This window comes from Carcharodon carcharias, chromosome 18 (genome assembly GCF_017639515.1).
Source record: "Carcharodon carcharias isolate sCarCar2 chromosome 18, sCarCar2.pri, whole genome shotgun sequence".
NCBI lineage: Eukaryota > Metazoa > Chordata > Chondrichthyes > Lamniformes > Lamnidae > Carcharodon > Carcharodon carcharias.
In genome coordinates, this window is record NC_054484.1 from 52,720,163 (window position 1) to 52,746,516 (window position 26,354).

Below are 26,354 nucleotides of genomic sequence, written 5' to 3' on the forward strand. Positions count from 1 at the left end.
CTAATTGTTATGGAAATGGACTGGCAAAAAGTTCAGTTGTGAGAATAATGAGATAAAATCAGAACAAATTTTATTAAGTTCTCAGGTAAACTACAGCAATAAACACAGGCATGATTTAGAGTCTAATGCGGGCTATATACTTACCACATTAGAACTGGATGGGGAGCACACAATGACTTTTCTTCTGGCAGCTTTTGGTCTTCAGGCTCTTCTCTGTTTCTCTCTCTTCTTATCTCATATCTTGTTCTTGTCTTGTTCTCTTGTCTCTAGATTTCTCCAACACACGAATCTGGACGGGAGGCCTTTTATTCTGGCCCTTGTCCAGTTAATCCCTCCCTCTCCCCAATCATCTTCAGCCCCATGATTGAGTATGCTTTTCTTGACAAACCAGGAATGGTTCATGTGGCTGTTGCTAACCTTACATAATTACACAATGCCCTTCGTATTTACTACTGTACCTCGAGGGTTTTATGTCCTGTGCTCTCTTTAGCTCTCAGCTTTTGCTAATTTTCCCATACTATCTTGGTATCTTTTCTATACTGTGCTGTATTTCTAAGTTTTCCCACTCCATTATAACACCAAGACCAGTTCCTAATAAAGTTAGATGTTAGTTTATCATAATAAAGTAAGATTTTAGCAGTTAGTATTCTGGTTAGTAATCTAATAATCTTATACAGGGTTACTGTTTGAAGTTATACTTAACCTCTCTGTTGTATCATCAGATAAGATGTTCCAAGCAGAATATTTAATGCCAATACTTGCATCAACATTACGTGAAAATTTATATCAAACAATGATTATAAACTGTCTGGTTCTGCAAGGTGATTCTAAGCACAATTAATGTAATCTTATCAATGGTAACTGAACAGTGGAAGCAATACTTCGTTAAAAGAGGCTACAATCTGGATGTTCCCAGTATCTAGATAAGTAAAAGTTGGGTGTAAAATCTATCTCTAACTTTTGCCTAAATGGATGCTTCAAAAAATTTCAACATTTTAAATCTGTTTTTTCAGCATTCTTTTTGAGATGATTTTTGAGGGAGGGGTAAAGTCAAAGGAGAGGTAAAGAGGCAAAGGAGAGTGGAAAATAGGCAGCAAGTAGCTCTTGCACCATATTATTCAAGTTTCAATATTTCAGACTCTTTCATTAGGCATAGGGGTTCTTTACTAATCATCTTTAAAATATTGGATCGCTCACCATGCTTGTCATTGGGTACTGGCAGCTCTTTGATACTATTTCTATGGCTAGCCAAGTGAGTCCAGGTCATGGTCTACAATTAATAATAATAATTGTAATTATAATTAATGCAACAATAAAATAGGTTTTTAGAAGTTTGCTTGACCTTGCTTTACTACTCCCTTCCCATCAATGTGGTCTTATGAAAAAGGTATATTCTACCCAATCCCTGTCTCTGTAAATTGAATCAGAGATTTCAGTGTTGAATGCTGATAACCAATGTTTTCCTAAAGATCATAAACAGTTTTTCTTCTCAATAAATGGTTAACTTAGAGGGCTGTATATGGTCATGTTTCATTTCCTGGACTTGCAGGGAGGGTTGTGGGAATACATAGAAGTAGCAGTTATGTTTGGTGTAAACACAATTGCACTTTTAATGCTTGTGAAGTTATGTGCACTTTATTTTTTTTAAGAGAGCCAAGGAAGAGGTTTCACAGAAAGAGGTGAAGGTGAAGCTGTTGAGTGATGGTGTTAACAGTTTTATAGAGAAGGCTCCACCGGCAGCCCATGAAGCTTTGAAGTCTGAGTTGGACATGCTGACAGGCAACTACCAACGGCTTTGCAGCAGACTGAATAGAAAATGCAAGACTCTTGAGGTTTGTTCTTGGATTGCAAAAGATCCTTCCTTTCTTTCCCATCAAGCATGTTAGTTAAAAAAGATTGTGAACTGCTTCTGGATGGACATGTATTGCTTGTGTATGCTAAGTAATGTGAAGGAAAGCACCAGGGCTGCAGGCAAAGACATGTCAGGGGCATTCTTATCTAATTTCTGAGATGTAGCGGACTATTTGGAAGTTGGTAAAATAGTGGTGACAGCAAGAATCTATTATTACTTGTAGTAAATTATCTTGGAGGTTATCTCTTTGTCAAACACAATAATATGACACTATATTCATAGAGATCTTTGTTGTTTCCAAGGAAAACATAATTCCCATTGGTTTTTGTGTGAGTGGTGGTGTTGGGGGTGAGTGATTGTGTGGGTGTGGGGAAGAAATAGATTGAAAGCAGTTCTGCTGATTGTCTGTTTGTATCTCCTATGATGGTAAAGACACATTCATAAGCTGATACCTGCATGTCTGAAGTTTCTTAGATTTGGATTGGTTCAAGCTTGCTATTATCTTTAAACAATCTAATGTTATATCCCTATATTATCAAAATGTTGCCATGGTGGGTTTGTCCATCCTTCAGCATAATGATGAGTATGGAGAATCAGCCTTCTCCAAAGGTTTAAAATATGATGAACACTAAACACACTCAATTTATATTTAGTGAGATGTTTTTGTTAACACAAATTTTGGTTATTTCTCCACGAGTCTGCTCATTTCTCCCCAAAGAATGTTCCTGTACTTTTGAAAGACACTCTACAATTGAGTAGGAAGTTTATTGCATCATGTTACTTGATTATTCTGCATCATATTTTATCTTGTCTTTGATTCTAATTTTGGATTTCCCACATTCAATCCCAGGAGGTGTGGTCATGTTGGTGTGAATTACTGTCCTATCTGGAGGCAGAAAATCTATGGCTTGATGAACTGGAGCTTAAACTCAGGGAAACAGAGAACCTTCAGGGAGGTGCAGAAGAGATCTCTGAGGCACTTGATGTAAGTAATTGTGCCTGTAGACTTACTCGCATGTACCCTCCATATAGCATTCATTGAAAAATCATATTTAAATGAAATAAGTACAACTTTTAATTGTCATAATTTCATCTAAATTTATTAGTTCAAATGTGCAATGCTTTGCATTCATTTTGAGCATTACAGGTGGTTCCTTTTTAAATCTGACTAGTGAAATATTAAAATTCCGGGACTCTAGGTCAGCTTTTTCTAAGATATTAAAAGGAACCTCTCTGTTCAGATATAAGTGTTTGGCTTTTTTCCGACTGAATGCTCAATTAAATCAGTAGAAACTCCTAAAATAGAGAAACACTGTTTTGAATTTTCAATGGGTGTAGGGGCGTAGACTCCAACTCTGTGAAGAAATCACCGTGTTACCTAAAGATAGAAACAAAGTGTTAACTTATCTCTTAATAATTGTGAACATCTTATTATTTTTCCCACTCTGAGTTAGATATCAGAATGTCTGTTGTAAATATATAACTATGTGTGACTTATTTATGTGCTTATTCAACATTCTCTTATTGTTTTAAACTTAAAAGGAAGTTTTCTGTGATGCTGTACAGTCTTCGAGGACAGAATTAAGGTCTTTTGAAGCCATAGACAGCAGAACAACTAAAAGCAATTACCAGATGGTTTGCTGTTCATTCTCTTGGCATTTTATCAAACGATTATCCAAATTTCAAAGCAAAGATAGACAATTTTGAAGGGATGGGGTTTTGGGATTCATCCACAAGATTGATCTAAGGTACTAGTAATAAAATAACGTAGGACATGAAGATTAGAAAAACATCATAATGAACCAAAAGAAAAACAGATTATTTGGTAATTCATTCAAGTGATGTTTATTGGGTTTTGCCGTGCACAAGTTGGCTGCTGTGTTTACCTATGTTACAAGAGTAAACTTCAAAAGTATTTCATTAATTGCAAGGCACTTTGGGACACCCTAAGGAAGTGGTGAGACGTAATATAAATGTAAATTCTACTTCCTAATTTACTTGCAGAACCCATCAACCCATCCCCAATTCCCCAAACACTCTGAATTGGCCTTCCATTGCTTTCAGAAGTCTGACACACCACTCCCAGCCACAAGCACCCCCCCCCCAACCCAGCCCCGCAAACTTTTGTGCAGACAACATCCTCCATCAAAAGTTCTCACTTAGTGTATTCCCCTGTCAGTGCTCTGACTGTTAATACAATCCCAGCCAGGACATCGCTGTTCTGAATACAATCTTTCCATTCTTCCCAGCCTCAAACACTCAACCTGTTATAAATATTTGCATACTTCAATACACCCCTCTTTCTATAGTGCACCATTTCCCTCCAGTGGTATTAGAACTCCAGGCTGTTGTCATTACACTATAACAAAAACCTGGCCTCCACTCCCATCTAAATTCCTCTACATGTCATCAGTCATTAACCCTGATAAATTGTGTGTTAAATAGCATAAAGTTGTGGCTGTGTAACTTACTCTCTACCTGATCGTTAATTTGGTCCTTGGCAACCTTTTCTAAACCAGTGTTCTATTTAAAACATTGCTATCCTTTGTTAGCAATGATGGATACATTTTAAGTTCATTTTAGGTACATGAATCATTTGCAAGGTTTGCCCACTAATTGTTACTTACCTTAATTAACTTGGTAAAGAGTGGATACCCTTGGGATTGGGAGTAGTGGGAGCATTGTGTTGCCAATGGAGATATCCTGGGAAGTGTTGCATTCTGTGGAGGCATGATTTAAAAAAATTGACATACTGCCCTTTGCACTTGAAACTATTTAAATCTTTGGCTTCCAATTATACAAGATTGCAACCCCACCAGTGCCATTGGGAAACGGGGATGGAGTGGGGGAGAGAGTGCTATGGTGGGGGAGCTGAAATTCAACTACTACTTACTGGACCACTTGTACACAAAATGTTATTACAAAGTCTGTGAACTCACTACAGATTTTAGAAAGCTTCTATCTGTACTGCCCTTAAAATATTCCCAACAGTAAATTGTGATTTTTGATGTCAGAAGCAATACTTCTTTGACATATGTATTAGGCAGCACAGTAATGTTGATCTCTGTGACTTTATTGAAAATAGTTGGTGCAAGCAACAATATACAATATAATGGTTTTCAATAAAAATGTGCTTCTCTATTAACTGCTAATGGCCCAAGGTGACTAGCAATTAGTGGTTAAACCTTCCATGATGGCCACATAATTTATATATCTGAGATGAACTGAAAATGTATCATTAATTGCCAACAAAGGATAGCAATGCTTCAAATAGAACACTGGCTTAGAAGCAATTGCCAGGGATCAGAGTAAGAATTTTTTGTGCACTAGGAGATGACACTGTTATGTTCACAGATATCATTCTTACATGATCAGGGACTTGAGGTGTAGGCATTGAAGGGTAACCTGTAACCTGTGGCTGTTTGCTTTTGTAAATGGTAAAAATACAATGTTTGTGCCTGTCTTTTTTTGTGGATAGGTCACCATATACATACAAAAATGTGAGGTATTTTCTTTTATCTTGCTAAGGAGTAAGACCTGATATCACTGGAGCTTGAATTACGTGAAACAGTGCCACTTCACTGAGCCTATCGTCCATTTGAAATGCTTTGCCAGTCAAATTATTTACAGGCTTATCTCTGCTGTGGGCTTATCTCCACTCTTATTAAATGGTCGGAAGCTGATAAACTGTTTTTATGCTATCTGAATTCATTGATGTGTTATAGCCTTGGATCGCATTCTAACCTAAGTATACAGATATATTTATATAAAAAACACAATCGACCTGCTTAATGCTGAACTTCAAAGTCATTTACTTCTAATATTGTGGATTTGTTTCAGTCCCTGGAAAATGTCATGCGTCACTCAGAAGATAATCAAAACCAAATCCGTGAGTTGGCGCAGACACTGACTGATGGCGAAATCCTGGATGAGCTGATCAATGAAAAGCTGGAGACATTCAATACTCGTTGGGAGGAGCTCTTACAACAGGTGAGATGAATGCACTGCCATTTATTCAGGTGACTTAATAATCCTTAGGTGATAATGCTAATTCCATGTTTTGGAGAGGATTTCATGGCACTGGGCCTGGATCAATCAAAATAAATCTTTTAGAAAGACTTGTCTTATTTTTTCAACATATTTTCCAAGTTGTGCTAATTTTATGCACTTTTGTGGGTGTCTGTACAATATGGATCGTAAACTATTTGCAGATCAAAAGGGCTGAATATCAGGTCCTAGTGGGGGAAGTAACTGAGGCAAGTGAGGAACTAAGATACTGGCGCTGACTGGCATGTAGGTTTCCTGATACCACTCACAGCGCCAGTGAGTTTAACTAGGGCAGGAGAGGGCAGCCTCGAGAAACTGCTCGATCCTTAACCATGGCAATTGAGTTTGTAAAAGAACTCATTGACAGCTTATTAAGGGGCATGTTCTGATTTTGACAGGGCTATCTGAGGCAGACCAGGTGAATGGAGGCAGATTCACAGCATGGAGCCAGTTAAGGCTACATTGGGAATTAGGTGGGCCCCATGAAAGGGTTAACAGTGCAGAGCGGAACATGACCATTGGCACACTGTTTTCATTAGCTCAGTGCAGGCTGCAGGGAGAGCAGGCAAAATGCATTCGGGCAGTGCAGGGACTTGTCACCCTCCTGGCATTGCATTAGATGCCAAACACAAAGGAGGGGCCACATAATCAGAAGAAAGGCAGCAGAAGGCAATGGGGGCAAAACACTGAGACTTAGGGTCTAGTGGTGATGAGAGGCAAAATTCTCCACAGGAAGGGCAAGGCCTTGGGAATGAGAGGGGCAGAGGAGATGAATGAGGAGCAGGAAGGACACAGAGGCCATTCCCCCAGCACAAAGAAGGAGATACCTTGAGTTGACCAAGAACCTATGTCACTGGAAATTGCAACTTTCCAGGCAAATGAGCACAGACATTTGTGCCCTTGTCACCAAATACCTCAAAGTTCAATTGGTCTGGACCAAAACAAGAGCTTACCCCACCTGTGCATTTGCTTTCCTGGCAGCTGCCATGTTTCCTTCATCCTCCATCAGGCTGTCCTAGCTCTTCATTCCAACCACCCAAAGTCCATGGTTGGATTCTAGGGGATAAGGGACATTCCTCGAAGAGGTTTCACCATTACTGTAGATGGACCCTTGCTTGCCTTCACCACTTCATGCATCTTCTTGTCCCACCATTAATAAAAGGAGGTTCACACACCTGGCTTCGGAAAGACAAACAATGCACTGTCAGCTCTATCTGATGGCATGGCCTCTGCTCTCAGTCACTTCTACATGGTGCTCCCCTTGTGGCCTTGGTGGAGGTGGTGCAGCCTGCTTACTTGCCTTTGCCTTCAGCTGAGATGCAGTTGGCCACCCCATCAGAGGACACTGCACCTGCTTCATTGCAGGGACAGCTCCATCACTGGGCCCTGCCACACAGATTCTCCCTTAGTGTGAACATAAGTACACAGGAAATAGGAAAAGGAGCAGACCAAGGAGATTAATGCTGATGATGATGGTGATGACGCCCCATAATGGGTGACACTCTCATACTTCTCAATGACTGTCTTAGCTCTTGGCTGGCATACTGGGTGACTGGAGGGAGCACCAGCTGTGGTGCAACTGGCATTCTCTCCAGACATCCTTGTGCCGTCAACATCATTGACCCATCAAGGCTACATAGTGTGGATGTGTATGTCAGTAAGCTGTTCCTGCATGAACTCCAATCACTGCTGCTAATGGTTCTCCATGAAGTTGGCCACTTCCTCACTGGAGGAGTTCATGTCCTCAAAATCCTGAGCCTTGGTGGCACATATGAACTGGATGGATTCCTCATTCTCAATCCATGACCCACACCTCCTCAGAGAATTTTGACATAGGGTGCACACTTGCTGCTGCTAGTCTAGATGGAGCCTCCTTTCCTGTGACGTCTGAAGCCTTGTATCTGAGCCCAGCTGAACAGGGCTATGTCAATCCTCTGGGTTGGACTACCCACAGCTGCCTCTGTCTCTGGCATCTCCTGTTGCACACTAGTGTCATGCTCCTCATCTAGTGCCATTGTATTTTAACAACAAATGAGGACCCGCCAACTTGTGTATCAGCACTGGAGGAGGATGCACTCGAAGACTGTGATGGTGCTTGGTTTGAGCTCTGATGTAGGTGTGATTGGCCTCGTGATGGTGAGGGAGTTGGTCTAATTCCCTCAATGCCTGGTGTTGTGGGACACAAAAGCAAAGATCTTGAGATCTAGCCTTGGAGAGTAGAAGCCTCTGCAGTGCTCAGACTTGCCTGTTCAGCTCAATCTTTGGTATGCTGTTGGATGGGCTGGAGTGCAGTGAAAGCTTGTTAAAAGCTTTGCACTCTATAACCACCATCTCCACCATGGATTCTCATTTTGCTTTGCCTGACTTGCTTTTCCTCCTCCAGATTTGCAGATTTCGAACCCCTTCTACCGTGTGGGTCCTCTCACAGGCATTATGACCCAGTTTCTCCTGCAAGGGCAAAACATAAGTGTGATGAGTCACTGCTGGCCTCTCTGGCCAATGCCCTCTGCTCCTGTTCATTAGAAGCTGAAGATTCAGTATTGCCAGGTCCTCAGTAGCACTAGGATGCAAAGCCATTTTCAGGAATCCATAAATGCCCTAGGCACACCTTCTTCCATTTTCGGGAACAACACAAGGCCTCAGGCTCCTCAACTGGCGTGTCTGCTGGAGGGTGAATGCTCAGAGGCCTGTCCTGAGAGTTCAGTGTTAAACGCACCTTGCCAGAGCATTACAGGTCATTGAGCTTCTTCCTACACTGGAGCCATTTCTGCATACCACACTCTGTTGGCTGACTGTCTCAGCTATCTACATCCAGGCCTGCTTAGTCTGGGTGAATGGCCACCTCCTGCCATCCTCTGGGAAATTAACCTCCCTCCTCTCCTTCATTGCCTCAAGGAGGACCTCCACAAATCCTGCCCTGGGCTTCAGGCCTCTGAGGCATCAGTGGTCTGAGACCTCTTTTCTGAGACATCTTTCAAACTGAAGGTAAAATAATGAAATGACAGCCACAGTAAAGGCTGCCATGGTCTGCTTAAATCAGGCCTATACTTGCATGGTCCCATCATCATTCCTAGCCTCGCAGCTGCTAGTTGGCCACCAAACATGTCTCCAAGCCAATTAAGGGATACCCCCATGAGAACTAGGACCAGTGCCTGCTTCCCCTGGGGCTGGGTTCTGAACCTGGAAATGGTCCTGACGTCTGTTGCCAGCCTCCAAACAAAAATCCTGCCCATTGTGATAGTTTGATATGTGGGAAGACAGTGAGACCATCTAGCCAACCTATTGACAGTATTCCCTTTGCATGCCTAATAATTCTGTACAAGGTACAAATGCTATTCTGATCTATACATTTGATCAGGAGTAAGTATTGATAGAGTTCAGGTCTTTAATTGGTTGAAGGACTAGGTTAAGTCAGGAGAGGGTTTTGTTGTGAGAGATTGAATCTTGGCATGATTGAAACAATGTGCTTTACAAGGAAGTAATTAGCTGCCCTGTGTGATGTTGGGGTCCCATATTGTCTGTGCGTCACAGTGTTCTCCTGTCATCAAAATTCTCTCAATTAACTACCAGTTTTTTAGACAATCCAAAACATGGACTAATCAATCCTCTTGATTAGTCCTTTAGAAAGACTCTTACAAGGTGGCAGTGGAACTTTGGCAAGTTTTCTGCTATCTGATGTGCAAAAATTCATTCTAGTGAAGTACCTGCTATAGTAAATAACCTACTCAGGGGTTAGCATGGATGAGACCATGTTTGAGTGATGATTGTGATGGAGGAATCCAAAGTTATTCAACTGATTGGGAGCCCCAGTAATCTTATCACAAGCTGCTGTGGTTAGTGCTCACTCAGTTATTTACAGTGCCAAACCTACCAAACAGTTTTTATTGCCATTGTCCCTGGCCTATTTGCAATTCATAAGTCACCCCAACGACAGCAAAACAATATCCAGTCTAGTGATTGCAGACTTTGATTCATATGTTTCTGGTGCCTGTTGAGAATTTATTTTTAGGGTAATTTTGTGTTATAATGATATTGAGCATAACAGTTTTTCAGGCTTCAACGGACCCTGGAGGCCCTCATCTCATCTACTTCAGTTAAATTTAAACCCAGGTTTCATTGATAAACGGACAGTTTTCTAACTTGCTCCTAGATTTATAAGCTTTTTAATTTAATTTTAACTAATATCACTATTTTTAACTAAGTTACGAATTACCTCAGTGGACGATATTAAGTTCAAATTTGTTGATAACCAGTAAGACCATGCATGTTTCCCCATTTTGTTCTATCTTTCATGTTAAATTGCTTTATAATGCTTGACTTTATCCTCATGGTCACTTGGATTAATGATGCTTGCAGAAGAATGTGTCCAACAGGAGGGTGCTGATTCTGTAGAAAGATCAGACTGTTCATTTACAGCAGCCTATATATAAATTAATGCTGACTTGCTTAGTACCCTCATTCAGGACTAATGTGTAGATTTTTGTAACCCTTTATTTTCCTTTACAAGGTCTGCAGTTATTACAGTTTAGGCTCTGGTATTTATTTTTGAGATCATTTCTTACATGATGAAGTTCAATTTTTCTTTGAACATATGCCCATTTTGTAACATTTGAATTTCTTTAGCATTTGTATGTTGAATGATAAAGGATATTCATTTTGTTTCTCTTTTTAACATATCTATATTTTAATGCATCTTTCAATTTGAGCTGGAGCAAGTTCTCTGGGATGAAATACTTTTCTATTTTTACCACTTAATTTGCATTGTGAGTTCTCAAGCTGGGTCTAGCATGGTTCCACTGTGGAATGAAGCACTCTTTCTAAAGTGCTGCTGTATTTGGGGTAATTTTCAACTCTGGCAGGGGCATAAAACTAGCAATAGTGGATTGACCACTCATTAAAGTCTTTGGAAAGGAAAATTCAAACAGAGCAGATGCCACTACAGGCAGTTTACTGCCCTGTCAAGTTGAAAATGACTCCCATTGTATTTTCACCTCAATCCCAGAGGAACAGTAACCTGAGGCATGAAAGGTAAAAGAACAACCTATATTTCAGGACCATTTCCTCTATACTCTCATTCATTAAAAAAAGTAATTTACTACATTTGCATTCCTTCAATTAAATAAAGCCTTATAATTACAAACATTTCATTCAAGTGTACAATCCCTTATAACACAAGCCTTGGAATTCATAGTCCCACATCAAAGAGTCTATAACCACTTGTGGCTGTAAATAAAACTTACAGGCACACTACTGTAATAATGGATGGTTGTGAAATCAGGCATACAATACTAATCCATTAATGGAAACCCTGAGACTTATGTTAACAGACAGAGCAAAATAGCAAACAATCTTTTTTTAAACTCTCTGACATTTCTTCAAAGATTTAAAGGGCTGGACTTAAATGCCTTGAAAGCTTGACAGGTCCCTTAGACAGATTCTTCTGAGTTTTGACAGATCTTTTGACAGTTACAATGAGCTTGACGGTAATGAGTTAAAGCACTTTTTATGCATATTTATGCCTACTCTTAGCAATTCTAAAGGGCATCTGACCGCCACCGAAGTATACCATACCTCCCCCAAAGGTGTCCCAGGACCAGATCCAAAAGGGTATCATACTTCTCCAAAGGGGTACCCTGACTTTCCAAAAGAATCCACGAAATTCAGACGTGCTCTTACCAGGTCTGATCAGCATACTTCGGGTTTCATACTCCAAGGATACCAAAATCCCACTTGAGTCAAGGCAGGTGATGGTTTAAGTGGCCAGCTGCCTCTGTAAAACACACATTCATGAAATGTACCCTGCCCTGACTTCCACCCACATGTAAATGGGATTTGCTATATTCAGGGGCAGGACTTAGGACTTTCAGCCACTTCCCCTATTTTTGCCACGAGGGAGAGACTCTGTTTTGGCGAAAATCTGTTTTTTCCTATTGACTTGCTGTTATCTTTTTTTACCACGTTTAACTATTGGTTAGAGGCCATTTGAGAGCAGACATGCAGTGTAGAATGTCCCTTTCTGTGATGTGTTGAAGTACCACACCAGTGGCATCATGATAGCGGTGTCCTGCTCGTGATGTTACTATTGCAGAGCATTGCATAATACAAGAGGATGTTGTAGTTCTGTACAAGATATCTACCCCTAGTCTGCTAATCAGAGGTTTTAAAGCACAAGGCAACAAAGCGAGAGATAAGTGGGTGTATAGATATTACCTTCTGTAATGTTTTGACTATCAGGCATTTGAGCAGTAGAATGCACTTTCCATTTAAGGTCTTTGCTAATTCTTGTGCTGTAATATTTCTTACCTTATTATCTTGTGCTGTCTACTTCTTGCTTTAATTAAATAAGTCGAGTCATTACTTTGGGATCATACACTTCATCCACAATAAACTTGACATAAAAACAGTTACATATTCAGCCGATCATATATCATTTATTGTGATGCTACAAATATGGAATCAAAGCAGTGAGTGAACTGAGCATAACAAAATAAAAAAATTGTGGAACTAAGCCATTGAATCCAATAGCCATTCCTGTGGAAGTTGAAATGCTAGGGAATTAAAGTGTGAGAAATTGCTTAGTGCTCAAGAACTGGTAATCCTGTAGCACACAAAATCAATTTTGTTTGAATATACTGAAAATCTTTATCCCTTAAGCTCTTTTGATAGAATATCGGATTGGGCTAACCAGTTCTCCCATTCTTTTTCCAGGTAAAAGTTTAAAAAAGGAAACAAAACAAACTTGTTTTGTTTATCCATGAAAGTGGAAAATATTTATTTGTAATGAAATTATGGAATATTTAGCAATTTGTCTAACAAATTTAACACAATAAAATTCTGCTTTTGTGTGGATGTGCTGAATGTAACCTTGTTCTGTGAGCAATTGTGAAGTTTACCTGGAGGACCAAATCAAGTCAAGACAAGAGACCTTAGTCTTTCTGTATTTTTAAAGAAAAACTTAGCTGTGCTGCCTAACAAATATCTTTGTTTGAAAAACATTGGTGCAAAGGTTCCTCGTTTGTGTGCTAGTTTTCAGTCTATTAAAATTGAGGGAAAGAAATGGAGACCCTGCTTGGCAAACAATGCACATTTCCGCTAGGCGGGAATAGAAGGTACAGAAGCATCTCCATGGCCAGAATTTTACATTGAACGTGGCACATCCAACCCGGAATCGCGTGAGAAGATGTTGGGCATGCATCCCGATGTCATGGTCTCACACGCAACATTACAGTCGGTGGGCATGCATGAGAGTCGGAAGCGCACCCACCGACAATTAAACGGGCAGTTAAGCCCATTAAGGAGCCAATTGTCAGTGATTTTACGTAGCCCATCCGCTGTTACAGTTAGCGAACGGCAGGTGGCCTTCTCATTTTCGCTACAATCTCCATCCAGGGCGGGATGAAATGTCCGGAGTTAAATAAAATAAAAGAAGGATGCAGTGCTATATGATCTGCTGTTAGATGCTTGAATTTGCAGTCTTGACACAGCTTGCTCCACAGCAGCTGAGCGCCTGCCCACACCCTCATTTCCCTCGGTGCTTGCCCTCTTCCCGTGCCTCCCCCTTTGGCAGCGCTGAGCCTTTCTCAGCCCATGTTTCATGCTGGCTGCCAGTGAATTGGCCAGCCAGTATGAAATCGCGGTTGGGGGTTCATCACGGTCGGAAGCGCACATCGTGTCTGCTTCAGGGCCCACCGACTGCGTGAGACGGACAAGCGCAAGATTCAGCACCATTTCTGGACTGAAGCCACAATAAGAACTTTGACTAAATGATGCTGGCCAAACTGAACATCATTGAGCAAGGTATTGGCAAACAGATGTTGTTTCATGGGATTATTGATGACTTTTTCTATCATTCTGCTGATGATTGGGTGGAGCCTAATAGGGCAATGATTGGTTGGCTATGTTGGAATTATCCCAGCTACATTACTTAAGACCTGCACAGCAGAGCTAGCCACTCCCCTGCTAAACCTGTCCCAGTACAGCTGTAACACTGGCATTTACTCAACAACATGAAAGATTGCTGACAAAGTGTAGGGTAAGTCTAACGTGGCCAATTACTGTTCCATGCAATCATCCGTAGAATGATAGAACTCATTAATAATCCTATAAAATGTCATCTGCTTGCCAGTAGCTTGCTCACTGATGCTCAGGACAGGCTCTGCTAGATCATAGCTTTGATCCAGACAGGATTCAAGAGTTGAATACTTTAAGATCAAGGCAACCTATGACTAAGTATGGCATGAGGAGCCCTGAAAAAACGGAGCCTAAGGGAATTTCCAATCCCCCCAACCCCAGTGACTAAAACCATACATAACCAAAAAGGCAATGGTTTTGGTTGAAGTTTATCATCCAGCCCTAGTACATCATTGTAGGAGCTGCTCACAGAAGTATTCTTGGCAATCATTTTCAGTTTCTTTATTAATGACATCCCTCTGTTATACAGCGTGGTGAGGTTTGTCATGATTACAGAATTTTCACCTCTTCGGATAGATTGTGGCAACAAGCACATTGACAAAACCAAGTGCAAAGGCCTCACTAACTATTCTTCTGGATGATTCTTCAGAAGGAGCATGAGAGCAGTTTCACACTGCAAAGTCTTATTGGTACATCTTCTAACAAAATACCAACCATATTTGCAGATATTATTACACCCACTTGGCAAAGCTTTGGGAAGCTGCCTTCACAGGGTCTGAGCTCATAGACACCTGCTGTTACAATGCACCATGACCCAGGACAGCATTGGTCACCTCTGGCCTTAAATCTGCCGAGTGGTCTTCCTCTTCCTTCATATTTTGATGTTGCTTCTTAATCTCTTTTTAACACTAGGAAAACCTGCAATGAAAGAAATTGTGCGTAGATAGTGCCTTTCACATCCCAGGGACATGCAAAAGTGCTTCACAGCCAATTAGGAACTTTTAAAATGTAATCAAAGTTTTAATGCGGTATGATGCCTTCTGATTTTTATTCCCCAGTTATGATAGCCTTTTAATTTTTACTCATTTTTTTACTTTTCTTTCCTGCCATTAGTATGCTTTTTACACTTGACCTGGATCTGTGATTAATGATGCAAATGAACTTACTGAGAACATTTGAATGTTGTTAGCACATTACTATTCAAGTGCAGTTAGCACCCATTCTTCGCTTTTTTCTTCACTTGGAAAATCATCCCAATTATTCCACTTTTTTAATACTGTGTGTACACCAGCATTTTCTATAGAACATTGTGGAATTGAAACGAACAGAAAACAGCCAAGAAACTTATCTTATTTCAATAAGTTACTGCTGATTGTTATTCTCAAAAGATCTTGGAGTTCTGCTGATGCGAGAGATGAAGCAGAGAGTGTTAATGACTTGTTTTTCCCTGACCCTTCCAGGCTGTAAGAAGACAGAAAGTCCTTGAGCAGAGCATTCAATCAGCACAGGAGACAGACAAAACCCTTCGTTTAATCCAAGAATCTCTCGCATTGATTGACAAACAGCTAACGTCATACATTGCTGACAGAATTGATGCAGCCCAGGTCCCTCAAGAAGCTCAGGTATGTCAGAAGGCTATTTACTTCAAGTTAGATTGCAAATCAGCAGAATATCTTCATTTTTTTCAGAATTAAGAAAATGTTGTTTCCTAATTAAAAGTAAGAGAGGAATTAAGCAGATCTATTGTTTGATGGATTTCCTAACTGCACATAATTAAGGCATGACATTCTTTATTGCATTTGTTCATTCTTCCCATGTAAATCACAGGATCTTTAAAAAAAATTGGTGCTCTGACAGAAACTGTACAAGCATATTGCCTCTCCTAGTTACGCTGCATATAAGACATCATTCTAGTATTGCATTTCAATTATCTTTTTTTTTCTGTTGTTGGCAGCAGCTTGTTCATGGTTATCCAGTTTCCTTTCAAATCACTTAACTGTGCTGTCATTCATGGTTCATCTTCTTTCCTTGCCAATTCATGGGTACCTGGAGCCTGGAGGGGTCTGTTCACTCTGCACTCTTTTCGTTCTTCATATTAATGACCTGCCCACTCCTCCGGTACATCCATGCCATAGTTGATGTTTCCACTGTGCATACATCAATTACATTTCTATTGCATACCCCAGGGCAGACCATTTTATTCCTCATTTTGACTGATGCTTGAATAATTTTCATGGCAACTATATTCTCTCCCTGCCTGATTTTAATCCTTTAAAATTCAAAATTGTTACCCTATCTTGACATCCTCAAGTGCAAAGCCACATAATGAGGCATGGTCAACCCTGTACCTTCCTGTTCCATTGCCTAGCTCAGTGGGATTGCCATTGCTTGATTCAACTCTTCTGTATCTGATATAGAAAGAGCACCTCTCGTAATGGCTTCTCTAACTGGTCCCACATTGTTACTTCTGGAATACCCAAGAATCTATTCTTGGCTCCTTCCTCTTACACGTTTACATTTCCCCCCCCTTAGCAACATCATCTGCAGTAATGGGGTCAGCTTCCACATGTACGCTGATGACATCAAGTTCTAATATTCCACTTCCTCTCTTGACCTCTACACTGCTTGTCTGCCATCTAGTCATGGCTAAGCTTCAATTTCCTCCAGCTGAACATTGGAAAGACTCCAATGTCTCTTCCACAAACTCAGTTTCCTCGCCAATGATTACACCCCCTTCCCAGCAACTGCCTCTTGCTGAATCAAATTGTTCAAAACCTCAGCACTCTGTTCATCCCAAACTGAGTTTCTGAATCCTTATCCTCTCCCAAAATAAAGATCATGAGCTGGAATTTTGTGTTGGACTCGGGAAATGTGTGTAGGGCCTTTTCCCAAGTTCGAAAACCTGAACCCATCACCTCTGCCCATTCCTGCCATCGTTTCATCTTCTGGGTGGGCAGTGTTTGGATTTTCCAAGTGTGGAGACAGTGTCAGAAGGTGCAGATGCTGAGGCAGGCCAGTTAGAAGGCCTACCTTGGTTCTCAGGAACATCGGTCCAGCATAATCATTCTTATGCTCCATAACCTTCAACCCCACCCATCCCATGCCCTTTCTGTGCATCTCATATCTCCCATGCCATCCTATGCTCCCTCATGCCACCATGTCCCCTCATATCTCCATGCCACCAGATGACCTCCTATGCCTCCATGCAACCCATGTATCCTATTAGCCACTCACCCAACATGTACTATGGGCAGACCTCAGGATATCTTTGAAATGGACATTAAAGAAAAATAAATTTCTAACAATCTAATGAAGCTGTCATATTCAAAGACACTTCATACTGGAAAAAACCTCTCCTCCATAAAACCCATTCAAAAAATGTAAATTCCCTCAAGTCTGTTGTAAAAGCACTTATCTATTTATTACACCAAAGATAGATAGTCCTTTATCATAGAATCACCATATAGAAGATGGCCGTTCTGTCTGTGCCACCTCTCTAAAGGAGCGATTCACCTTGAGCTATTCCTATACCTTCTCTCTGCAGCCCTGCATGTTTTACCTTTTTAGATAATAATCCAAATTCCTCTTGAATGCCTCAATTTAACCTACCTCCTCCACATTCTTGGGCAGTACATTCCAGAACCTAACTACCTGCTACATAAAAAAGGTTTCTCCTCATGTCACCACTGCTTCTTTTGCCAAGCATCCTAAATTTCTGCCCTCTGGTTCTTGCTCCTTCCACCAATGGGAACAGTTTCTCCCTATCCACTCTTTCTGGATCCCCCATGATTTTAAAAACCTTAATCACATCTCCTCTCAACCTTCTCTTCAATCAATCTAAGTAACCGAAGTTCCTCATCCCTGGAATCATTTCCATTCATCCTTTCTAATGCCTTTGCATCCTTCCTAAAATGCAGTGTTCAGAAACTGGAGACAATGTTTCATTTGAGGCAGAACCAGTGTTTTACATCAGTTTAACATCACTTCCTTGCTTTTGTACTCTGCCCCAAATGCTTAGGATGCTGAATGCTTTATTAAGCACCTACTCAACTTGTCCTGCCACCTTCAATGATTTATGCACATATACACCTAGGTCCCTCTATTCCTGCACCCTCTTTAGAATTGTACCCTCTATTTGCTTCACACCTCTCTGCATTAAATTTCATCTGCCACTTGTCTGCCCATGCCAACAAATTGTCTATGTCCTTTGAAGTTCTACACTATCCTACTTACAGTTCACAAAAACCTCTTACAGCTGCCAATCAAAATTTAAACACAGCCCCCTGCTGAGATATGTGGTTCTGGGCCATTTTAAACTCAACCAAGCATTTATAATAGCCGTGCATATCAAAACAAACCCTAGGAAATGTCAACAGTGCTGTCCATTTAACTGAAATACCAGATGGCCTCTTTTTAAACTGCGGATGCATTTCAAAGCAGATTGCTTGTCAATCAGTAGTGTGTAACCGGTGTTTAGAATTTTTTTTTACATTCAGCAGATCACTGGAAATTTAGATCTCAATCCAAAACAGACAGTTTCCCAGCACATTTTCTATAGTATTGAATGCCTTATGCCACTTTCTCCATTGAGAAAAGATTGTAATGCATGTCAAAACTTACACAATGGTCGTCAAGATAATGGTCAATTTACCTTTGCAGGACAGAGCCCTATGATCAATCACTGCATTAACAACACATTTACATTACAATACAGCATCTAATAGTCATATTTGAAGGTGCTGAAACATTTAACACATACCTGTCAGAATGTTCCAGATTCCTCAGCAGGCTTCCCCCAGTGGTTATGAACTCTCAAATCTGACAGGTTTTTTTCAGGACTTCCAAAATCTCCATTATAACATAACAAATAGTGTGAGGAAGGAAATTAAAATTTCCTATAGCCCTCATCATAATGACCCCGACTTCAGAAGAGGTGTGTGTAGGGTTCAGACTCATGGCCTCCTCGACCCCTGAAAAGAGCACAGGAAAATAGCACAGGATCAGAAAGGCACTGCAAATTGGAACTTGCAGTCAAAAATCCCACTTTTTTTACTTTCCCGACCCTATCCCCACCTCCATTAAGAGACAAAGGCCTAAGCTTTCATCTTCAGGTAGAGGAGTTGGGAAAAATCACGACTTAGCCTGCCGGCTTGGGAGGAAATGCCTGCAGGCAGGATCTTCAATGGAGTCGGGCCAACCAACCCAAGATGGAGTTTTGAGGCAGTCACATGTGCTGCCAGGTGGAGAGGAGGGCTGCTTAAAAGGCCCACTTCAGTGCTGCCTTCCAACCCTTACCCCCACCAACCCCTCACCCTCCAAATACTCCCTATGCCCCAAACATGCCACCTCATACCCTCCACCCAACTCCTGTGGCCTCTCATCCTCCTGTGTCAAGCTAAGGCACTTCTATGCCAATTGACCCACTATAACTGTCTAGAACCAATGATCCCTGTGGTGACAGTAGGATGTATTTTTAAAATGTTTTTAAAGATAGTTTTTGATTCCTAACTTTCTCGAATGTTGAAAAAAGTCATTTTACCACAAGCTAATAAAGGTGTCAATCATCCAGATCCTTTAAAGTATCAATAACAAAAATCACAAACCCTTAAAACAACTTGTTGTTTGAACAAACATTGTGAAATTGACAGCAGAGATCAGAGAGACTGAAATGTTATTCAAACAGTGCTTTCTTTGGGACTCAGGCATTTTACTACTCTAATAGTTGTCTGGGCTCTCAGACAAGCATACATAATGAGGCTTGGCTGAGAGCCCAGACACCCATTGAGCTTATTGAATCAGCTATATCCCAGAGAAAACATTGTTTGATTGACAGTTCAGGGTCTCTGAACTCAGCTGCCAATTTCACAATGTCTGTTTACACAACAAGTGGTTTCAAGGGTTTGTGGTTTTTGTTATTGATACTTTAAAGGATCTAGATGATTGACTGTTATTAGCTTGTAGTGAAATGAATTTTTTTCAACATAGGAGAAAACTATGAATGAATTACAATTTTAAAGCTTTTTTTTTGACACATACTACTGTTACTACAGAGTTAGTTGGTTCTAGACAGTGTATAGTGGGTCAAATGGGCATGGAACTACCTTAGTTTGGCATGGGGGGCATGAGGGACCATAGAGCTTGGGTGGAAGGGGAGAGCTTGGCATAGGGGGCATAAAGGGCCATGGGGAGTTAGTGCAAGGGCAGAGTTTGCTATGGGGTGTGGGTGGAAGGGAAGGTCTTGGCAGGGAGAGGTGGGTGAAAGGGCAGAACTTGGCATGGGGAGGCATGAGGGGCCAACATGGTGTGAGTGGAAGGGCAGAGGTTGGCATAGGGGGCACTGAAAATCCTGGCCAAAAATCTGGCCTCACATCTCCCCACCTAGGTGACATCATCTGCCTCTGTTTCTACCTCAGCCCACCTGCCACTGAAACCCCCCTGCATGATTTTGTCACCTGTAGACTCTCCTGGTTGGCCTCCCACAGTCCAGCAACTTCTCGTGGTCCCACTCTCTGCTGCTCCAATTCCACACCCATTCATCATTCTAGCTCTTACTGAACTATAATGGTTCACAACTTTGCAGTGGCTCAACTTTAAAAGTTTCCTTCTTTAAATGCCTCCATAACCTTTTTCTTTCCTATTTTAGTGTAACTTCCTCCTTCAACTTTCCATTACACTCTCATTTCCTCTGACTGCAGTCTGTTGTGCAAAACTCCGCTTATCTCACCATTGGCAGGCATGTTGTCAGCTACCAACGTCTTACTCACTGAAATTGCCTTCCCGTCACTACCCTCTTTACTTCAAAAATTTCCTTCAAACCTACTTCTTTCAGATATCCTTTAGCTCAACATATGATTTCTTTACAGCCTTGCTTTATAACCAGGTTAAAAGAGACTAAATAAATGCAAGTTATTGCTGCTAACACTTCATTTACAATGGGAAAGAGTAAGATAGCTGTGCTGAAATATTATTTGCTTGTGGGTCTTATTGCTTGCCCAGGGCAATGCTGTTGATTAGTTGACCAGTTAATTATGTAGTAGTGTACATGATCAATGTTCCTGTTAAAGCTGGCCAGATTGGTGGCTGTGCAGCAAACTGAAAGGTACCACAGAGGCCTTATTCAGAGATGAATAATGTGTTTACATGACCACGCAAAACAATTTAAAGGAACGGGCACCAAAAAAAAGGGTCACATACACCAACTCAATTTCAAAGGAAACATTGTATATGATATTGTACCTACAGTCAGCTGTACCCTCATGAAGTACTTTTGTGTTGCTGAAGCCATTGGCATTTTTAGTTGGTTCAATATGACCATCGTTGTGATATCAATTCATATTGAAGATATCCATGCATTTGGTAAAAATGCAGGGATCCTTCATGTTGCAGTTTACCATAATTAAATGATTCAGTTCACTGGACTGGGAAAACAGGTTGGCTGTGACCTGTGTATTGTGGTTGTGCACTTCATCAATATCTCCTGCTGTTGCTTGGAAGTCACAAGAACATAAAACTGTAAGGTAGCAGTTGATGTGACAGCCACTGACAGAGTAGTCTCAATCATCCTTGTAAGACACTACAAACTTTTGTAACTGTCTGCTTGAGGAACAGTAGACTCTTTGTGCATATTTTAAGGGACAAATCCAAAGACAATTGCTTGTGTCTGAATAAAAGAGTGCTGTCACAAGAGAAGATCCTACTAAGTGGCCTGCACCTGTCCTATATACCTTCTCTTGAACTTGCAAATGATGAAGAATTGCACACATTAATGGTTTCCTGGGAAACAGTCACATGTAGAAGATGGGATACAGCATTAAGAATCACAGAAGCATAAAATATTGAAGGTACAGAAGGAAGCCATTCGGCCCATTGTGTCTGTGTTGAATGGTTCTCAATCTCAATTTATGGAACACAGTGTAAAGAAATGGACTGAAACAGGTATAACGAAACAGAACGATCATTAGTTACAGTTAAAAAATATTAACTCAGCTTGTTACAGATGCAGAGAGGTGGTGGGATAACTTTTCCTCTTTATTTCTCACTTCTCAGCTGACCATAACAAGATATATTTTTAAAGAGGATCATTTTAAACCTTTTGAGTATTTAAATAATAGATACAAATAGATTTTCTGGTAAGTTTAAATCAAGAGAAAAAGGTTAAATGTTTATTTACACAATACCCAAAATATAAACACAACAAACTCCCTCAAACATACACACAAACCAGAAAAGAGTTCTAGCGATGAAATATGTAGTTAAATTACTAACCAAGTAACAAGGAACAAGTCAATGATTCTTAACTAGTCCATTAAGATGAAAAGCGTTGCAGGCCTGAAGGATTTTCCCGCTTCATATGAAATTGTGGCTGAGCTTCTGTTGAAAAGAAATATAATCTTGCAGGTGAAAACAAATTAGCCCCTTTCATTGCCAATGATGACTGTCTTTTAGAGGCAGCGTTCTTTTTCCCTTTACTGGGCGTGATACTTCTGTGCTGCTGGTCCTAGATTGCTTGCTGGGTTCTCTTATGGAGTAATAAGGTTTTGATCCCCTTTCCTGCTAGTTTTGATTATGTGAAGGCTTTTCCAACTGGCCCCATGAAAGACCTTATTTAACATTCAATTTTCATGGTGCGAACTGTTCTGGTAGCCATTGTCTTTTAAATCCCTTCCATTGAAATGGCAAGGGGCAGCCCATTTGCACCTGGAAAATCTATTTGAATCTTTAAGTAATTTCCCAGAATTATTGTCTCTGTCTGTTCAGAAACCACAGAAAGAGGTCACCTGACAGTCCAGAAACCATTTTGAGAGAGTACAGTGTCCATTATTCCATGATACTTCCTTTTCAAAAATACATACATTGCTCAATTATCTTTACGGGCATAACATGACTGTCACAGTATTGAGAGTGGAGCCAAAATGGCAACTGTGTCTCCCATTCAGCCTCTGCTTAAAGTACGTTTTTCTTAATTCCTTCTTCTAGAGCAGAATATCTTGAGCAGTGCATGGTATTGCAAAAAGAAATCAGGTATTTAATTTCGTAAGGCTTATACTTTTTTTAAAGAAATAAAATACATTTAAAAGAATGTTTTTTTAAAACCATTGCTTCCACCAAACCTTGAACTTCTTCATTGACCTTGTCATCCCATGTACAGGATTATAGAAACAAATCTACTTGATCCATCAAATAAATAATGGATTTGATTCCTATTCCAGGTGTGTCTCATTATTATAGCATGATTAACATAAAGTATAAACTTCACAGCAGTCAAAAGAAATCACTTTAAATTCAATTCAGCAAATCTTCTATTTGAAGGCCCCAAAAATGCTAATTGTAATTTTTACTGTAGCAATTAGTTTTGGCAAGTATTGTTGATTTGTGTAAAAGCAACACTGAGGTCTTTATGTACCTACTATTGGTATTTTTGTGGTAAGCAATAAATAGAATGTGCTTTGAACACCACCCTGTGGTTGTTTGAAGCGAATGCTAAAAAGTGACTAGAGAATTGGAGTGAAGTTGAAGTTTGTGATAATAGCCCAGGGCGAAGAAAAGTAAAAAATGGGAAATAAGAACACTGGTCCGAACTGGTCTTGTATACCTTAAAGTAAAACACTAGTAAAAACCGGGAAATAAGAATGTTGCTCTGAACTGTTTTTTTCCTTCTGGGAAGTTCATAATCTACATTACATTTTCTCCCTCCGTATTCATTCAACATCTCAATTCACAGTTCAATTCATCTCGTAAAAATGCTCCACAGACAGTAGATCCATAGGTTTCCGTACCCACTTTTTCTTCCGCGTCCTGGGTCTCCTCAGGAAACTTCATTCAGCTGCATCTCCCATCAGATCGCTCATTTCTCATCATTGCAACTTCGGGAGATTGCCATCCCACAGAAACACACCCTGAAATGAAGCAACTTCCATCATAACTGCAAATGGGTGTCAAACCTGATCACAAGGTGATTATACAAATCTTACATTATCCATCCAGACATGCCCTAAAGTGTTTCCCATGCCTCACAGTCACATCAAATTGTTTCTTAAGTGATTCCAGGGCTCTTGCCTCTAGTACCCTCTATTTTGAAGCCTATTATCACTCTGGCCGGAATTGCCCGCTCCCATTGGTGGTGGGCATCATGGTGGGTGGTGTTAGAATTTGGCGGGAAGGGCAGAGATCGGTTTCATGCCGGCGTGAAGTCACAGCAAAATTATTCAATGGTATCCGCCATCGCGAATCCTGCTGGAGTCCGGTGTAAACCCAATTCACATCCCACTAATGGGATGCAAAGTAAGGCCTGATCGGAATTGTCCCCCTGCACCCGATTTATTGTTAGGCTGGTGGGAATATTTCTTGGCAAGCGTGATGTGCAGAAGTCAGGACATACCTTTAGGACTTTGCTCAAATCACGGACATCTAAGGATCATCATGATGCTGGAGCCCTACAGCTACTGGGCTCTGGAGGATAACATGCGCCACATGCTGGGTGGATCCATATGCACATGGCTCAGCTGCAAAGCAGGTCTCAGAAGGTGGAAGGTCTCCACACAGCAGCCTCGACTCTGCTGAGACTTCGGGGGGGTTGGGGGAGGGATGCATGGGTGAGATTGGGGAGGAAGGGGCAAAGGTGTCAGGTGGGTGAGGGTGGGGGCAGGCGAAGTTGTCAGCAGGCAGGTTGGTGAGGCTGGGAGGGCTAGGAGGGTGTCCGGGCTGAGAGTGGAGGAGCAAGTATGTGGGGATGGAGGGGGACAATGCTGCAAGTGGAGAGGTAAATGTAAGGGGGTAGGAAGATGTAAGGGAGGGAGCTCTGGGGGGCAAGGTGTCCAGTCGGAGGAGGAAGTTTGGAGGGGGGATGGTGTCCAAAGGAGGCGGGATTAAAGGTGGAGGAAGGGGGGGTGGTGGAATCTCCAGGTTAGCGTGCAAGGGAGGGATCTTTGGAGTCAATGACTGCCTCCCTGGAAGTGAACTCAAGGTGGGTGTGGTAGGAGGAATGGTGAGCGGGAGAGGGGGCAGAAGGAACCGGTTTGGTGGGAAGGTGAGGGTGCATCGATAAAGGTAGAAGTGACGGTGAGGGTGGTTAGTGGGGTCATGAGGGAAAACACAGACCCTGGATGTGGGAAGGAAGAGGCCGGGGAGGTCAATGTGGATGGGGGTGGGATTTTCAAGAAGGTAGGGAATGTGCATGTTCACCTGGACATTCTAGAATGCCAAGGGTTCGGGCTGTAGGGTAACGGCAGGGAGGTCGACTGTGATGGGGGTAAGGGCATGGGTGATTGGGGGAGGCGAAAGGATAGGGAAGCTTATGAGAAACTTGACTACAACCATGTTCTTCAAATCGAAAGTGAGCAAAGCCTCCTTGGACAGGCACAGGTGCTGCATGGGAGTGCAATCAGTGGGTGGGCGGAGATGCAGGTTAGCTCAGATGGACAATTGAGCAGCAGTGAAAATGCTCGAGACAAGAAGATGAGTGTGATGGATGAAGCATGTGTGGGAGAGTGCTTACATGCGGCTCCAAAAGACCCTGCCACACACACACTTCTCCTCCCAGAATCACTCGTGGTCCAGCTGCGTGCAGCTGAACTGCTAGTCGGGCAAGGGGGTTTGCAAGAGGAGGACTCATGAAGCCTGTAAATGAAGCTGAAAGACACCTTTCATTACACATTATTCAGTGAAAGTGAATATGTTTTCGGATTTTGAAGTGACAAAATGTGTTCACCCGTGCAACCACTTGTGATCAGATTTTCTTAACTTTTCTAGGCCTACCGCTGACACTGTACAGGGGTGGAGACAGCCTGTGCAATGTTTGGCCCTGTTGCCTCTAATGACTTTGGCACCCATCCTCTGGATAGCTGAGGCCTTAAGGGCCCCCGCTTGCTATGGCTGTCCTCCTATGGGCCAGCTGCTCCCTCTGCAGTGACAGAGGACGAGGTTGAGGGAGGTCACAGGTAAAGGGGACTCAGAGGGACCAGACAGCCTTTGAGATTCCTGAGTGCATGACCCATGTCCAGCTGCCATTCCTCCTCCCTTTGGGTGCCTGGTCTTCCAGCCTGCTTATTTCCAGCCCTTCAATGAAGGAGGTGTCCTCTTGGCTGGAGGTGAGGACATGAATGGAGCTGATGGATTGACTGGCTGAGGGCATGGGTTGCTTGGCAGAGTTCCCTGTGAACCAAAGTAGAGATGATTAGCGCTTGACAGCAAAGCAGGAGTGAGCACTCACAGTTGCGTTGAGAGAGGGATGATCTGGTGCAGGATCCCCACATGGGTGTTCACCTCATCATCGCCACAGGCACAGTCCACATCTTTACCAGTCAGCGTGATGGCACGCTCTACCAAGTGAGTGAGGGGCCTAGTATAGGCCACTGCACCTCCGGTCTGGGATCTCTCCCTGCTGTTGTGAGCCAGCTTCTTCTGCATGAAAACAGATGGAGACAGTGTAAGCAGGATGCATGATACTGCGTGGACTGTTTATATGGTGAGCAGAGCCATTGATGGGACGAGGACGCGAGCTCCAGAGGATATGAGCCTGATGGAGATATGAGGGTTGGTGGTGCAG

At 41.7% G+C, this 26,354-nt stretch overlaps 1 protein-coding gene across 1 annotated transcript in view; it reads left to right on the plus strand.

Moving 5' to 3' along the window:
* The window catches only part of dmd (dystrophin), a 1,748,406-nt gene that overhangs the window by 629,517 nt on the left and 1,092,535 nt on the right, over nt 1-26,354 (plus strand). Inside the window, exons 26-29 of the mRNA XM_041212034.1 lie at nt 1,650-1,832; nt 2,703-2,837; nt 5,693-5,842; nt 15,271-15,432. Coding sequence (XP_041067968.1) covers nt 1,650-1,832; nt 2,703-2,837; nt 5,693-5,842; nt 15,271-15,432 — 630 coding nt within the window. The remainder of the gene's footprint in view (nt 1-1,649; nt 1,833-2,702; nt 2,838-5,692; nt 5,843-15,270; nt 15,433-26,354) is intronic.